This window comes from Urocitellus parryii, chromosome 4, assembly GCF_045843805.1.
Source record: "Urocitellus parryii isolate mUroPar1 chromosome 4, mUroPar1.hap1, whole genome shotgun sequence".
NCBI classification, from domain to species: domain Eukaryota; kingdom Metazoa; phylum Chordata; class Mammalia; order Rodentia; family Sciuridae; genus Urocitellus; species Urocitellus parryii.
Window position 1 is genome coordinate 204,695,459 of NC_135534.1, and position 16,867 is coordinate 204,712,325.

A 16,867-nucleotide genomic window follows, 5' to 3' on the forward strand; every position below is an offset into this window, starting at 1 on the left:
CAGGGCCTCACTAAGCTGCCCGGGCCAGCTTCAAATTTGCAATCCTGCTTTAGGCTCCCATGTTACTCGGATTACAGGCATACCTCACCACTCCCAGCTATGGCCCTTTTAAAATTTTAATTTAGTCGAGTGAGAGGGGTGCAAGCCTATAATCTCCAACTCAGGAGGATGAAACAGGAGGATCAAAAGATCAAGGCCAGCCTCAGCAATATAGCAAAGCCCTAAGCAACTTACCAAGACCCTGTCTCAAAATAAAAAGTAAAAAGGAGTCAGGCATAGTGTTGTACACCTGTAATCTTGGCATTTTGGGAGGCTGAGGCAGGAGGATTAGGAGTTCAAAGCCAGTCTCAGCAATTTAATGAGGCCCTTAGCAACTCCTTGAACCCTGTCTCTAAATAAAATACAGAACAAAAAGGGCTGGGGATGTGGCTCAGTAGTAAAGCTCCCCTTTATTCAATCCCCAATACCAAAAATAAATAAGTAATGCCAGGCACCATAGTACATTTCTATAATTTTAGCTGTTCAGGAGACTGAGGCAGGAGGATTGCAAGTTCAAAGCCAGCCTCGGCAACTTAGCAAGACCTTCCATCCCCATCTCAACATTAAAAAATTTTTAAAAAGGGATAGGGATATGGCTCAGTGGTTAAGTGCCCCTGGGTTCAATCCCAGGTACCAACCTCCAACTCCCACCCACCCCCCCAAAAAAAATCAATTAAATAAAACTTTGTCTTACATAGTTTTACTAAATTGTTTAGATTGGCTTTGGACTTGCCGTCTTCCTGCCTTAGCCTCCTGAGTAGCTGAGATGATAGGTATGCACTGACATGACACCTGTCTACATATCTTGGGACCAGGTCTTGCTATGTTTCCTAGGCCTGCCTGGAATTTATAATCCTCTAGCCTCAGCCTCCTAGCTACAACTGAGGTGTTTATTGAATTTAATTTTGACTTACTGAAAGTTAAATAGTATTGGCTGAAGTATTGCACAGCACAGTTCTGGAGTCTCTAAACAAAGGGAAGACAGTCCTATGTGGTTTCTGGCATTTCTGCTTCACCTGTGACTCTGTGCATGACAGTTCACAGTGACTGATTCTGTCACAGCTTCTTAAAATGCTCAGAGCTCTCTTAGGTGTATATGTGCACGCAGATACACAGGCCTACATGGGTTCTTTCTCAGGAAAGGAATTGTTCTCACTTCTCTTCCTTTTTTCTCTTAGGACTGGTGGAAAGTGGAAGTGAACGATCGTCAGGGTTTTGTGCCGGCTGCATATGTGAAGAAGCTGGACCCTGCCCAGTCAGCCTCCCGGGAGAACCTCTTAGAGGAGCAGGGCAGCATAGCGCTGCGGCAGGAGCAGATCGACAACCAGTAAGGGGCACACAGTTGACACCAAGGGTCAGGCATCACTAGGGGCTTGGTCTGTGCCCTGCAGGTGTAGGTGGAGTTTTGAGGCCTCGGCAGCTAGTCTGCCTTCCTCTTGCTTTCCCCAAGTCACTTTTAATCCACCTACCTCCCTGTTTGAGCCTCAAATCCCTGATACACCTTAATCTCCTGTGTTTCATTTTTCTCCCATTTCTTTTTCTAAATGGCATTTTCCTAAACATTGCCGTGCCGTCTTAATCTTTCCCTTGTGGTTCAAGATGCTTTTTTGAAATGGATTTTCAGATTTTTTCACCCTCGGATGTGCCTCCCTCTTTGGATGGCTGCTTAGAGAACTTTTCTCTGTACCATAGCTTTGTATTCTAAGGATGGCATTTATTTTTTTGTGAAATGTCTCTATCCTCATTACTATAGTTAAGCCACCTTGTTGACTTGTGCCCTCCCTTAGGGCATATCTTACTCCTAATGAGATCAATGGCTTTGGATGCTTGGGAAGCATCCAGAACATGCATTCCCATTAGAGTTTATAACAATGGAACTCTTCTGACTCATAATGGTTCTTGAAAATGCTAGAAATTATTTGTGTATGTCCAGACTCTCTTAGTGTTGAGATAAGGAGAGATTTGGATTCATGTTCTTATCAGCAGCCTTGGTCATTAATACAAGAGCAGAAACGTTGTCATATATATACGGTTAAATTGGCTATTATCAATCAGCAAAATTTCTTTCCAAGTGCATTTTGTCCTGGGCTTTGTTCTGTGAAGTTAATAGTGCTTGCAGTACAGGGAAGTCTGCCTCAAGCATGGCAGATGTGTCAGGAAGATGAAGGTGAACTAACACTCTGATTTAAATTTTCCTGCTTCTTCCCTACTATGATTTCATTCATGGCCTGGACTGCTTCTAAGAGCTTTTGAGTGACTCCTTAATTTTCCCCACTCTAAGCATCCATCATCATGGCACCAGTCGGAGCTGCTGCTTTTCATCCCTGTGGATTAATCCCACTAATTTGTGCATGCTTTTGCTGTACCCCCTCTGTGCAGGACACGCATAACTAAGGAAGCCGGCAGTGTATCTCTGCGTATGAAACAGGTGGAAGAACTGTGAGTAGGCCAAGAGCCTCGCTGGGCTCCCTGTGTCCACTGCTAGCCTGTCCATCCTCCCTCTGCTACTTCTCTCCAAGGCACTATTCATCTAGGAAGATGAGGTGGTGGGAGGGGCAGGCATCTGTGCAGCAGCTTTGCTGGCAGGAGAGAGGATTCGGTGAGCTGTGCTGTGGGTGACTGCTGCTCTCATCAGTTGCTTTATGTGCAGCTGTGCATTCAGAGTGGTGTTGGTCCCCTGCTCTTGGTCTCCTGGTGTACTCCACTGTCACCAGCCAATGTGAAGGCGAGCCTGTGGAATCCTTAGGAGGAAGGAAGTTGAATGACTCTCTTAGAGTGCCTGCATTCCTTGTAACTCATTGCTTTTTTGTTTGGAAAGCTTAGATTTAATGGTGATTTTAGAATTTTTTTTTTTTAAACTTTTAGTTTTTTTATCATTTGTCATTCTCATGTCTCTAAGGAGAGTGGGAGTTGAACTTTTTGTACTTCAGTTCCCAAGGGTTAGAATAGTCTTTGATTCTTCTTAGGACTTCCTGGTAATGAAACTGTACAGGTACTCTGTACTCTGATTGCCCTTCTGAAGTTGCCATGACTTTCTGAAAAACAAGTCTATAATTTTAGAAATGTCCTACTGATCCAAAGATACAGACGTCCTTATGAGTTTGTTTTAAAGTCTGGTGTACCTTCTACTTGGAGGCTGCTTGGAGAATTATTTAAAAAAAAAAATGCGAAAACCCTCTGTATATATTATGCAACGTCATCTCACTCTCTGCTGTAGTCGCATGAACCCTGTGTTTCCATGCTAAATGCTTGGGTTTTGGTCATCTGGTCGTGATGTTGTAAGTGCAGGATTGGCTTGGGATGTGTGTGTGTGCCTAGCTGTCGTGGCCACCTAGTTGTGAACGCTACAGGGTATGCTCATCCCCGAGGCTGTGGTGTGGGTGCTTGGAATCCTCATCAATGCATTCTGATCCTTTGTCACTAGGGCACCATCTTTACAAACTCATGCCTTGAATCGCATCTTGGAGACACCTAGTGGTTTGAGTTTGTGTTCTCATCTCTAGTACTTACCATCTAACCACTTCTGCCCTTCTTGTCACCCTCTTGACTTACATCAGATATCACTCTCTGCTGGAACTGGGGGAGAAGCGGAAAGGCATGTTGGAGAAGAGTTGCAAGAAGTTTATGTTGTTCCGTGAGGCAAACGAGCTGCAGCAGTGGATCAATGAAAAGGAAGCTGCTCTCACGAACGAAGAGGTCGGTGCAGATTTAGAACAGGTCGAGGTGCTGCAGAAGAAATTTGATGACTTCCAGAAGGTATGGGATGTCTTCACAGATGAGCTTGGAAATCACTGATTCGTTTTCTTGTTTTTTGTTTGTTTGTTTGTTTGTTTTTTAATTTTATACCTTTATTTTTATGTTGTGCTGAGGATTGAACCCAGTGCCTTGCATGTACTAGGCAAGCGCTTACTACTGAGCTACAGCCCCAGCCCCTGGTTTTCTTGATTTTTTTGACCACAGATTACTGAGCCTCTACCCCTCTACTTCTCCAACCCTTTTTATATTTTATTTTGAGTCAAGGTCTCACTAAGTTGCTTGGGGCCTTGCTAAATTGCTGCCTCTGGCCTTGAACTTGAAGTCCTCTTATCTCAGGCTTCCAAGTTACTGGGATTATAAGCATGCATCATGGTGCCCAGCTCTTTTTTTTTTTTTTAATGAAGTAAAATTTATGTAACAAAGTTAACCATATTAAAGCATAGGATTTGGTGGTATTTAGTACCTTCATGATGTTATGTAGCTACCACCTTTATCTAGTGCCAAGACAGTATTACCTGAAAAGAAAACCATATATCCATAAAGCAGTCACTGTGCATTTTTCCCAATACTCACAAGCCTTAGCAACTAATCTACTTTTTTTGTTTTGTTTTGGTGCTACAAATTAAGCCCAGGGCCTGTTGCATGCTAAGCAAACATTCTACCATTGTTCTTTGCATCTGAATTTTTTGTCGTTGTTCCTAAGCTACAGATGGACATAATACCTTTATTTTATTTATTTATTTTTATGTGGTGCTGAGGATTGAACCTAGTGCCTCACACATGCTAGGCAAGGGCTTTACCACTAAGCTACAATCCCAGTCCCTATGTGTAGATTTCTTATTCTGCACATTTCATATAAATGGAATTGTGATTTTTTTTTTAAGTGATTGGTTTCTTTTATTTAATGTATTTTCAGAATTCATCCTTATAGCATGTATTGGTGTTCCATTTCCTGTTACTGGTGAATAATAGTCCATTGTATGATTTAGCACATATTTTTCTTATATTCAGAGTAAGAGTACTCTTTTTTGGGAGGGGTACCAGGGTTTGAACTCAGTGACATTCGGGCACTGAGCCACATATCAGCCCTGTTTCGTATTTTAGTAGAGACGAACTCACGATCCTCCTGCCTTAGCCTCCCAAGCCGCTGGGATTGCAGGCATGCACCACTGTGCCCGACTAAGAGTATCTTTTTTTGTTGTTTTAGATGGATACAATATCTTTATTTCATTTATTTTTATGTGGTGCTGAGGATTGAACCCCGTGCCTCAAGTATGCAAGGCAAGCACTTTACCTCTAAGCTACAACCCCAGCCCCAAGAGTATCCTTATAACTAATTAAAATGTGGGAGGATGAGCTGGGTGCTATGGCACATTCCTATAATCTCAGCGGTTTGTGAGGCTGAGGCAGGAGGATCGCAAATTCAAAGCCAGACTCAACAATTTAGCAAGACCCAGTTTCATACAATAGAAGACTGGGGATATGTGGTTCAGTGGTTACGCACCCCTGGGTTCAATGCCCAATATAAAAAAAAAAAGTGGGAGAAGGATTTCTCTCCCTGCCTCACCTCTGTCTACCTCTTTTTTCTTTCTCTCCCTCCTTCCTCTGTTCTTTAGTCATGTTTCTTCCCTTAAAAATATTTACTTAAATCTACATTTGAAGTGAGTAATTATTTTTTATCCATAATTAATCAAGTAAATTTGAGACAGACTGCTTCTAGAACCCTATTTTTTTTTCCCTTGATAGCTGCAGTCAGGATTTCCTGACCCAGACCCCTTGAAGAGTAGAGAAAACAATTCATAGGATGCCATAGAGCAGATCTTTCTAGGCTCAAGCCGTTTTTGTGGATATCCTTGGCCCTCTTCTCCCTTGATTGGCCGTTGTGGGTTTAGTTATGATGGCGTTTGCTTTAAAGGATCTGAAGGCCAATGAGTCCCGGCTGAAGGACATTAACAAGGTGGCTGAAGACCTGGAGTCTGAAGGTCTGATGGCAGAGGAGGTCCAGGCTGTGCAGCAGCAGGTGGGTATCTCCATCTTGGAGCCAGGCATTGTTGCCATTAGGGAGCAACTTGGCTTCTTACTGTGCTCTTCAGTGCTCCCGGAGTGATATTTCAGAGTACAGAATGGTGGCTTGAATGGAGATGCAGTCCTCTGTGTGCCCTCAACTTCCTTGGGCCATTATCTCTCACTCTTCATCCAGTCGGGGGCTTTTGTGTTCTCCTAAGTTTTTATGTACTAAGTTGTGGAATATTTACGTGGCCTTAATTAATGGCAGTTTCACAAGTTTCTTAAATAAATAAAAGGTTTTGCATATGAATAATGACTTGAAGTCATTGGCCAGCATTCTAGTCTTTCTTTTGTTACAGTATTGAATGTTCTGGGAGGTTTTATTTCCTGTGAAGATAAAATTGGTTTCTCTCTCTCCTTATAGGAGGTGTATGGCATGATGCCCAGGGTAAGTTGCAGGAGTCTGTGTGGAACTTGGACATGAGAAGGAGGTAGATCGTGGGAACAATGTAAAGTCAAGAGCTGCTTCTTGAGGATTTCTGTTCCTGAACATCAGAGATCCTTTCGTGTGTAAAATTCTGTGGAAAAGAAACTCTAGATACTAATTTCTATTTGCCTTCTCCAAAAGACCAAAAATTTTATATCCCTTCAGTTTTCTAAAACTTTATGCACAGCTACCACTTTAGGTTTGGTTTTAACTTCTTTCAAAGAATCCTTTCATATGACCTAAAGAAAAGTTGGTCGTTTTCTTATTAAGCTGACTCATTTTCTCCAATTCTATTGGAGATTTGAAAAATTTGTAATTTTTCTATTTGTTTGTATAATTTCTTCCAAAAGTCTTGGGTTTTTTTGCTAGCTGGTGGTAAACTTTTTAAGTTATAGAGAGTGATTCAGTTTTGTTCACTGACCTGTGAACTCCCTTGGGGAAAGCTAGAGTCTTTGGTGGGAGTGCTGAGCCCACCTGCACGATGCCTAAACTGCTGCTTCTTTAACTAGGATGAAACAGATTCCAAGACGGCCTCCCCGTGGAAGGTAAGAACTCCTTTGCAAGTTATTGTCTCTAAGAGTTTTGCAGGAACATGCAGCATTTCATGTCTTTCTGATGTGCCTTTTTCTAAGTATTCTGCTATTCTGGGACCTTTGGTAATCTCTGGACTCATTTGGGCTGGCTTTTTTCTAACCTTGATATTGTGTTCTATCAGTCTCTGGAAATGTGATGTGTAATACATAGAAACAAAGTGCTTGTGTTTGGATGCTCAGAGTGGGCAGATCCTGTCTATGCCAAAGACACCTCAAATGCAGCACAGCATCAGACTGGTAGGATGGCAGTCCAAGACAAGTGATAAAAACACATAAATGACTGAGAACAGAAAGAGAATAAACCTCCCTACCACCTCATTTAATCATCTGTCTAACCTTTGATTCCTGTAGCCTAAGAAAGGTTTCCTGCTATTGGGCCTAGGGACCTAGGCCTATAATTCTAGCTACTATGGAGTTGAGGCAGGAGGACCTCAAGTTTAGTATCAGCAACTTACTAAGACTTTGTCAAAAAAAAAAAAAAAGAAGAAGAAAAGTCTGGGAGTATAGCTCCTGAATAATCCTCAGTACCACACACATATACACACCATATCATACAGAAAAGCATCTTCCCTCCTAACCTAGCTTGTATGACTGTCTCACTTGATTGCTGATCTCTCCTTTTTTTTTTTTTTTTTTTTTTTGATACTAGGTGTTGAACGCAGAGACCCAGGGGTACTTAACCACTGAGCCACATCCCCAGCCCTTTTTTTTATATTTTATTTAGAGACAGGGTTTTTACTAAGTTACTTAGGGCCTCACTAAGTTGGTGAGGCTAGTCTCAAACTTGCGATCCTCCTACCTAAGCCTCCCAAGTCACTGGGATTATAGGCATGTGTCTACTAAATTTCTGCTTTTTTTTTTTTTAATAACTTTTTTTTAAAAATATTTATTTATTTATTTATTTATTTATTTTAAAGAGAGAGTGAGAGAGAATTTTTTAATATTTATTTTTTAGTTTTTGGCGGGCACAACACCTTTGTTTGTATGTAGTGCTGAGGATCGAACTTGGGCTGCAGGCATGCCACGCGAGTGTGCTACCGCTTGAGCCACATCCCCAGCCCCTAAAAATATTTATTTTTTAGTTATAGGTGGACACAATATCTTATCTTTTTTTTTTTAGAGAGAATTTTTTTTAATATTTATTTTTTAGTTTTTTCAGTGGACACAATATCTTTATTTTATTTTTATGTGGTGCTGAGGATTGAACCCGGTGCCTCACGCATGGTAGGCAAGAGCTCTACCTCTGAGCCACAACCCCAGCCCTGAGATTTCTGCTTTTAAAAGTATATCTACTGGTGGGCTGGGGTTGTGGCTCAGCGGTAGAGCACTCGCCTAGCACGTGTGAGGCCCTGGGTTCAATCCTCATCACCACATATAAATAAATAAAATAAATGTATTGTGTCCAACTACAACTAAAAAATAAATATTTTTAAAAAAAGAAAGTATATCTACTGGGCTGGGACTGGGGCTTACTGGTAGAGCACTCGCCCAGCATGTGCGAGGCCCTGGTTCCATCCTTAGCACCATATAAAAATAAATAAATAAAGGTATTGTGTCCAATTACAACTAAAAAAAAAATTTTTGTTTTTAAAGTTAAAACACACACACACATACACACACATACACACACACACACAGAGTCTGTCTACCTGGTATAGGAAGAAAGCATGCAAACCTAAACCCAAAAGCCTCTCACCGTCTGTCTTCTGCTCCTGCACTGACCTGTCTGCCCTGTCCTGGGGACTCAGGCCGCCAACAGTGGGGTTCATTCACTGGCTCTGACTACTCTCTCTCATTACATAGGGTCAGTTGAGGGGCTGGGACATTTTTCCTTTGATTCAACTTTCCTCTTTTCAATCTTAATTTTTCTCATATAACAAAAATTGATGGTGATTTGAATAGGCGACAGCTACTTATCTGACCATTTGCCGTTTCCTGGCACCATTAGTGGTCCTCCCCCCAAACTGTGTTTAGAGATCTTTGTGGACACCAATGCCTCCTCTTTCTGAGAGGGTTAGGGACAGGGGCCCTGCACACACCTGCATGTCACCTGGGGCAAGTCATGTGACCATGGTGAGCTTACTCCCCTGGTCGTCTTCTCTGGGGGGCTTGAAGGAGTATGTGCCAAGTGGTTTCTTTCACATAAATTGGGTGGGCTCTATAGTCTGGGCATACTTAAGATTTTTAGAAGTGAAAAGAGAACTAACTTGATGACTTATTCCTTTTTCCTTTGGTGAAGCTGTTGACCTTCCTTCAGGAAGATCCCGTTAGAGGGAACAGCAGCCTCATAGCTGTTTCAGGCAATTTGAGTTTTTAGTACACCTCACTATCTGAGCTGCCGGCAAATGTTAAATTGAGTGTTTCCTAGAATGTTCTGTAACATGGACAAGTTTTAAGGCACTTATTAATCTTTGAGCTGTTTTTTCTGCCCAACCGCCTGTTACAATGTGGTTTTTGAAGGCTGGGATATAGCTCAATTGCAAAGTGCTTACCTCACATACGAAAAGCCCTGAGTTCGATCCCTAGTTCCAAAAAAGACAACATGGTTTTGGTGAAAACTCTTCTCCCGTGTATCTAGTCATGGAGCTGGGTCTGACTGTGCACTGTGGCTTTTCTCATGTCTTTCTCAGGTTGATAGCTTTTATTAATATTTCTGTTTTCAATGTTGCTGCTATCCCCTTCATGGTTTTTGGTTAACCATTGGACCTACTTGGTGGCACTTGAAGCTCAGATCTCTGTCTCTTAGCTGGCATAAGCTTGATTGGGTTTTCCTCTTCTCTCTCCCTTATGTAGTCTGCTCGCCTGATGGTTCACACCGTGGCTACCTTCAATTCCATCAAGGTAAGAATCAGTGAGCAGCTCTACTGACCCTCCTGCTTTCCTTCACTACATTCCTTTCCTGTCTGCAGTCCCTGGATCTCCTAAAGATGCCCCTGAGCATCTGGGGCAGATGCCAACTCTTCCCAGGTCTGCTCTAGCCTGAGGATACAGTTGGGCAAGTGTTGGAGCTGGAGGCTCTGGCATTTCTCCACTCAACAGTTGTTCAGGAGGCAGGTGCCACATGCCAGGCCCAAGGCCAGAATAGAGTGAGGATGAGTTAGCTGTGCGTATGCCTGTTCCAAAGGGGATTCCTAGGTCAGGCAATTGGGTGAATGCCAGTCATTGGATATGGCTGATTTTGATTTCCTGAAATTTTGTTGTTGTATACTCATTTATTCCACCAGGAAGGTTGGACACAGGAAGTTATATGTACTGTCAATTTAAGTCATTTTCCAAAGACCTGGTTGTGGGTATAATGGAGGAGGATGGAAGCAGGGCTGACACTGCCACTTTCCCGCAGGAACTGAATGAGCGCTGGCGGTCCCTGCAGCAGCTGGCTGAGGAGCGGAGCCAGCTCTTAGGCAGTGCCCATGAAGTACAGAGATTCCACAGGTGAGGGGGCCCAGACGAGGGAGAAAGGGGACTGTCTGCCTGACGTGGATGGCCAGACTTAGTGACTGGGGTCTCGGAGTATCGGCTGGGCCTTGCTAATATGTGAACTCTCTGGCACGTGGGGCCATATCTGTCACAGGCTGATGCTTGTAAGTACTGAGAGTGCAGACGTGGTGTTCCTCCTCTTCCTAGAACTATAGGTGCTTACCTCTGACAAAGGATTTTTTTCTGTTCATCCTGGAACCAAGACAAACAATTCTGATAATTTATTTATATTTATTTGTTTATTGAGTTTTTCTTTGCTGTACTGGGGATTGAACCCAGGGTGCCCAACTACTTCCACAGCCCTTTTTATGTGTTTATTTATTTATTTTATTATTTATTTATTTATTTATTTATTTTTGGTGCCAGGGATTGAACCCAAGAGCACTTTATCATTGAACCACATCCCCAGCCCCTTTTATTTTTTGAGACAGGGTCTCGCTGAATTGCTTAGGGCCTTACTGAGTACCTTACTATCCTCCCACCTCAGCCTCCTAAGCTGCTGGGATTATGGGCATGCACTATTGCACCTGGCTAATCTCAGTGATTGTTAATCTGAACGTGTGTTTGATCTACAGAGATGCTGATGAGACCAAAGAATGGATTGAAGAGAAGAATCAGGCTCTAAACACAGACAACTATGGTCATGATTTGGCCAGTGTCCAGGCCCTGCAGCGCAAGCATGAGGGCTTTGAGAGGGACCTTGCAGCTCTCGGTGACAAGGTGAGAGGTGCATGGAGCAGAGCCAAGTCTTATTCTCTGTAGAGCTCAGCTCCTTTATTTGTGTTTTCTCACTGTTTTCTTCCCATAGGTAAATTCTCTCGGGGAGACAGCCCAGCGCCTGATCCAGTCTCACCCGGAGTCTGCAGAGGACCTTAAAGAAAAGTGCACTGAATTAAATCAGGCCTGGACCAGCCTTGGGAAACGTGCAGACCAACGCAAGGCGAAGTTGGGTGACTCCCATGACCTGCAGCGCTTTCTTAGCGATTTCCGGTAAAAATTAAATATTGCTCAGAGATCTAGAACATAGAATCATCTTTTTAAGTCTATTTTCCTGTGCACACACATGTAGACATTCTCACATCCTCATCCTTTTGCTAAGTGTTTTGGGTTTTTTTTAGTTGATAGACCTTTATTTTATTTATTTGAATATGATGCCGAGAATCAAACCCAGTGCCTCACACATGCCAGGCAAATGCACTACCACTGAGCCCCAGCCCCAGCCACATGCTAAATGGTTTTATATTTTTCACTTAATATTGATATACCTTAGTCTTATTCATCAAAATTTTTTTTAGAAGCATTTCAAGGCCACAGAGTATCTGAAAGAATGACAAAAGGAGCAACTGTGATGCTATCACCAGTAGTCACCAGTTAATTTTGTTTATTATCTGTGGACACTTTTTGTTTAAGCACCTGTAAGCAGGTTGAATATCTCTGACACTTTGCCTCTGAACACATGAGCATACATCTCCCAACATTGACAGTAAACTACCTAGCTACATTTCCATTATCACTCCCAAAAAACCAAGTGTGTCCATATTTGATTTGTTTTTCAGTCTTTATATATACATTTATATTTATACACACACACACACTCTCTCTTTTTTTGTTGTTGGTTTTTTGTTTGTTTGTTTTTCCCCTTTTTTAGAAGGGAAGAGATACTGAGAAGTGAACTCAGTGGCACTCTACCACTGAGCTGCATCCCTAGCCCTTCTTTTTTTAATTATTATTATTATTTTGGGACAGGGTTTTGCCAGATTGCTGGGGCTGGCCTAAAATTTGCAATCCTCCTGCCCTGGCCTCCTGAGTCACTAGGATTATAGGCCATGTGCTGCCATACCTGCATTCCATTATATATTTTATTACTAAGGCTTATTCTTGATCCAAGGTCCAGACAAGGATTCCTAGTGCGTTTGGTAGTCTTGTCTTAGTTTCCTTTAACCTAGAACAATATCCCTCTGCCCTTTCATGACATTAGCTTTTTTTTTTTTTTTTTTTAGTGCAGGACAGTTGTCTTGTAGACTGTCCTTTGGTCTGGTGCCTCAGTCTTTTAATGGTTACATAGTGTTCTGTGGGGTGGGCGATGTGTAACTTGTTCAGTAGTACTGTCGGGGTGTGTTGTGGTCTATAGCAGTGTTCTTGCCCACATACATATGTGTGCAGTGTCAGGTGATTCCTATTTGGATGGGAGTAGGTGGATGAGGCCACTTTCCTTTCTAGGTCTCAGGTAGGGTGTCTCGGTTACTAATTTGGGATTTTTTCCCTCTTTTTTGAGGCAAAGATCAAGTAACAAGTATGCCATATCCTGGTTCTTAATGTAGTTGCTGTTATGTAGCCATCATATCTGCCAAGTTTGGAAACCTTTTTCTTACCGTAGAGTAACACTCCATCCCTTAGCTAACCACTCCCAGGACTTAGGATCCTCTGATCTGCTTTGTATCACTGTGTATTTTCCTTTGGAAAAAAAATCATATGCTATGTTGCTCTATATACTTGTTACCTCCCTGCTTGTACTGGTATTTCCATGAAAAATGGATTAAATGTGCCTAGGCCTAGGGCTCCAAGACTTTGTCCTAAAGAAAGACTTTTTATTTGAAGCCATCAAAATGGGTATTACTTCTGTTAGAACTTGGATTCCATACGGTAAAAGGTCTTAGTTGTAAGCTATTCATTTTCCCTTTGAGAAATGATAGGCTTCCCCGCCCCCGCAATATCTCATCGAGAAGAACAAGAGGCTATGAAACCCTTTGCCTAGAGACCCAGCACATGCAGTAGCTGACTAGATTAACCCCAGTTGACCTTCTGAGGCAAGAATGATGTGGGTCTGTTTTCCTGGGCGGGAGGTCTGCTTGCCAGGTAGTGTAATAGTCCCTGGATCTGGTTTCCAGGGACCTCATGTCTTGGATCAATGGAATACGAGGGCTGGTGTCTTCAGATGAGCTAGCCAAGGATGTCACTGGAGCGGAAGCTCTGCTGGAGCGACACCAGGTGGGTACACCTGCCTGCTGAGTAGCCTTGCCCCTGCCCATGGTTGTGAGCCACTCGTTGACACTTGAATGGGCATCTTCTGCCAGTTGTCTAATCCTTTCCCTCCACTTGGCAGGAACACCGGACAGAAATTGATGCCAGAGCTGGCACTTTCCAGGCATTTGAGCAGTTTGGGCAACAGCTGTTGGCTCATGGGCACTATGCCAGCCCAGAGATCAAGGAGAAACTCGATATTCTTGATCAGGAGCGTGCAGATCTGGAGAAGGCCTGGGTTCAACGCAGAATGATGCTGGATCAGTGCCTTGAATTGCAGGTGCGTGTGGCCTGGGTTTCTGACCAGGGGTTTCCTTGCAAAAGGCCCCATCTTCTCACTTGGCCTATCTGCCTCTTCAGCTATTTCATCGGGATTGTGAGCAAGCTGAGAACTGGATGGCTGCCCGGGAGGCCTTCCTGAACACTGAAGACAAAGGAGACTCACTGGACAGCGTGGAGGCTCTGATCAAAAAACATGAAGACTTTGACAAAGCTATCAATGTCCAGGTAAGGCCCTCAACAATGGAGTCTGAATCTAGATTTTTTTCCTGATTGGCATTTTCTCTTTTTAACAGTTAGAATGAAAAACAGTCACTGACTTGGTTTTCTCAGCTAGAGAGATTCAACAGTTTCCTTAAATTAAAATATTTTATTTTGGGGGCTGGAGTTGTGGCTCAGTGGTAGAGCACTCACCTAGTGCGTGTGAGGCCCTGGGTTCCATCCTCAGCACCACCATAAAAAATAAATAAATAAAGGTATTGTGTCCAACTATATCTAAAAAAATAAATATTAAAAAAAATTCTTGTTTTAGGGCTCAAGGTTTAGCTAGGTGATAGAGCCCTAGCTAGCATTCCAGAGGCCCCAAGTTCAATCCCCAGTACTGTAAACAAAACAAAACAAAAATACTGGTGTTAACTACAAAAATAAGCAATGTAGATACCATTAAATCTCCAAAGAATACCTCTGTGGTCAGAAAAATACTTTCATAAATAACTTTTTAAAAAACTTTTGGGGCTGGGGGTGTGTCTTAATGGTAGACTGTGCTTAGTACGCACCAGGTTTTGGGTTCAATCCCAGTACAAAAAAATAGACTTACAAATTTTTAAATAAATTCCAGTAATGTTTAGGATTTAGTATTAGTTTTGTCACAGAAAAAATCATTTTATTTTTAAAGGAAGGAAATGTGGGTAGGTGAGTATGTGAATATAAAGAACAAAACACTATTCTATTTTTGATAGAAAAGTCTGATAACATTTTCCTATTATGCAGCCTTATTGTTTGACATTTACTAGTGTTCCAGCATTTGCCCTACCCCAATGTGACCCGGAATCTTCCTAAATTAAAACTCTACTCTAGTCATGATTAAAATCAAGCTTTCTTTTGGCTTTTTACACTCCTGCTTCTAAAGTGTCAGTGTATTCTGATCCTGTCACTAGCTAGTTCCCAGTCACCCAAAATAACTGTTCTCTTCTGCAGACCAGCAGTGTAGAAAAGCCTAGCCCTGGCTAACTTCACCTTACCCTTTGTTTGCCCCCAGGAGGAGAAGATCGCCGCCCTTCAGGCCTTTGCCGACCAACTCATCGCTGCCAGCCACTATGCTAAAGGAGACATTGCCAGCCGGCGCAATGAGGTCTTGGACAGGTGGGTGTCCTGTGGCACAACAGTCCCAGCTCTGGCAGGATTCGAGCCCTCATGCTTGGCCTGCCTGTCTTCCAGCTTCCGTCTCCATTGAAAGGGCTGTTCACATTTGCTCTTCTGGTTCACTTTCTCAGGTGGCGACGCCTGAAAGCCCAGATGATTGAGAAAAGGTCAAAGCTGGGAGAATCTCAGACTCTCCAGCAGTTCAGCCGGGATGTGGATGAGATTGAAGCTTGGATCAGTGAAAAACTACAGACAGCAAGCGATGAGTCGTATAAGGATCCCACCAACATCCAGGTGAGCAGGGCTGATGGGATGAAATAGCCCCATGTTACTAAGTAGGTTCTGTTAAACAAGGTGTCTTTGAAGGGGATATACCTGTAAAACACTTTGCGGCCATGGTGAAGCCAGTGACAACAATTTTAATAAGCTGACAGTGGAAAGCCTCACTAAATGGTTAGAGCCGTTTGAAAGCTGCCTCCCTAAGTTGTCTCTATCAAAGCCTGCTACAAAACATCTATGTAACCCCTCCTATTAACTGCGCTGAGCTTCCCAGGGGAAGTATAACAGCAGGGTGAGTCTGTTTAATAGCTGATACTTGTGTTCACATCAGTGTACTGAACTCTTGTTCTTTTAATCTGTTTTTGTAGCTTTCCAAGCTGCTGGTAAGTTGTCCATGTTTTTAAGAGTTAATAGATTCATGAGCTGTGGTATTTGTGTTGTTCTCTGTGGAGTACTGTTCCTGTGCTCACATGTGGTCTGCTGGTGTCTCCTCATCCAGGCTTTTCATTTCTAATCCTCCATCACCCTCCATCCAAGTGTCCCTGTGGGATGTGGCTTTCTCTGTTGTAATTAGCCTGCAACCCTACCCTCTCTGCTCCCCCAAGTCAAGTTCTGTACAGTGTTTGATTTGTGGGGCAGTAGTTGACCACTTTCTTTCAAGAGATGCTTCTGTTGAAAGTGGAATAAGTAGCTTTTCTGTACAGACTTTTGTCTCAGTCTTGCTGTGGCCCAGGCAGGGCAGTCTAGCCTGGGGTGGGGGGTGAGAGTTGGATGCATACCCTTTCTGGCATCCAAAGGTGCTGTCCATAGAGAGGTACAGGTAGAGAGCTGTGGAGAGACATGGTTTGCTTCCAGATTTGAGAGGAGCAGGAGCAGAGCTTAAGAAAGGAGCAGGCAGATGTTGCACAGTGAAAGGAGACACGTCCATCAGCAGGTAGCTCAGAAGTAACACATCCGCACTTGTAACCCCAGCAACTCAGGGGTGAAGAATTTAGCAAAACCCTGTCTCAAAAAGAATAACTATAAAGCTCTCCTAAAAAAGAAACAAAAAAATAAAAAGGGCTAGGGCTGTAGTTCAAGTGGTAAAGCTTGTCCCTGGGTTCAGAGTTTCCCACAAAAAAAAAAAAAAAAGTTTTTAATGAATTTTTTTTTTAAAGTTGCATGTCAGTGGAAGGAATGAATTTGTAGAAAGAAAGTAAGGGGTTTGAACCAGAGTGGTTGGAGCAATACACGAAAGAGGGACTTAGAGGGCTGAGGCTATAGCTCGGGATAAAATCTTACCTCTCATGTGTGAGGCACTAGGTTCAATCCTTAGCACCACATAAAAATAAATATACTGTGTGTCCATCTACAACTAAATAAATATATTTATATTTAAAAAAAAAAAAAAGAGGGAGTGACTTTTGTCCTTGTGTTTTCCATCAGGGTGGGGTATGACCACACCAACATGTGATGTTGGTGCCGAATTGAGCCACTGCAGGTCGGGTGGGGAGGCACCCTCTGACAATTGCTGCCTCTGAAATGAAACATTTGATGCAGAATTCTTCCCCAAATCTAGTGCTTTTTT

General features: G+C 42.8%; 1 protein-coding gene across 12 annotated transcripts in view; it reads left to right on the forward strand.

Moving 5' to 3' along the window:
- The window catches only part of LOC144248998 (spectrin alpha chain, non-erythrocytic 1), a 70,355-nt gene that overhangs the window by 35,496 nt on the left and 17,992 nt on the right, over positions 1-16,867 (forward strand). For 3 of the 12 annotated variants that reach the window (XM_077797143.1, XM_077797144.1, XM_077797137.1), the window contains exons 22-37: positions 1,218-1,366; positions 2,419-2,478; positions 3,597-3,795; positions 5,711-5,815; positions 6,227-6,250; positions 6,799-6,834; positions 9,676-9,723; positions 10,223-10,314; positions 10,935-11,079; positions 11,168-11,349; positions 13,248-13,347; positions 13,463-13,660; positions 13,741-13,887; positions 14,918-15,021; positions 15,153-15,315; positions 15,669-15,683. In XM_077797143.1, coding sequence (XP_077653269.1) covers positions 1,218-1,366; positions 2,419-2,478; positions 3,597-3,795; positions 5,711-5,815; positions 6,227-6,250; positions 6,799-6,834; positions 9,676-9,723; positions 10,223-10,314; positions 10,935-11,079; positions 11,168-11,349; positions 13,248-13,347; positions 13,463-13,660; positions 13,741-13,887; positions 14,918-15,021; positions 15,153-15,315; positions 15,669-15,683 — 1,767 coding nt within the window. The remainder of the gene's footprint in view (positions 1-1,217; positions 1,367-2,418; positions 2,479-3,596; positions 3,796-5,710; positions 5,816-6,226; positions 6,251-6,798; positions 6,835-9,675; positions 9,724-10,222; positions 10,315-10,934; positions 11,080-11,167; positions 11,350-13,247; positions 13,348-13,462; positions 13,661-13,740; positions 13,888-14,917; positions 15,022-15,152; positions 15,316-15,668; positions 15,684-16,867) is intronic. The other 9 variants (XM_077797133.1, XM_077797136.1, XM_077797138.1 and 6 more) reach the window with 3 other exon arrangements.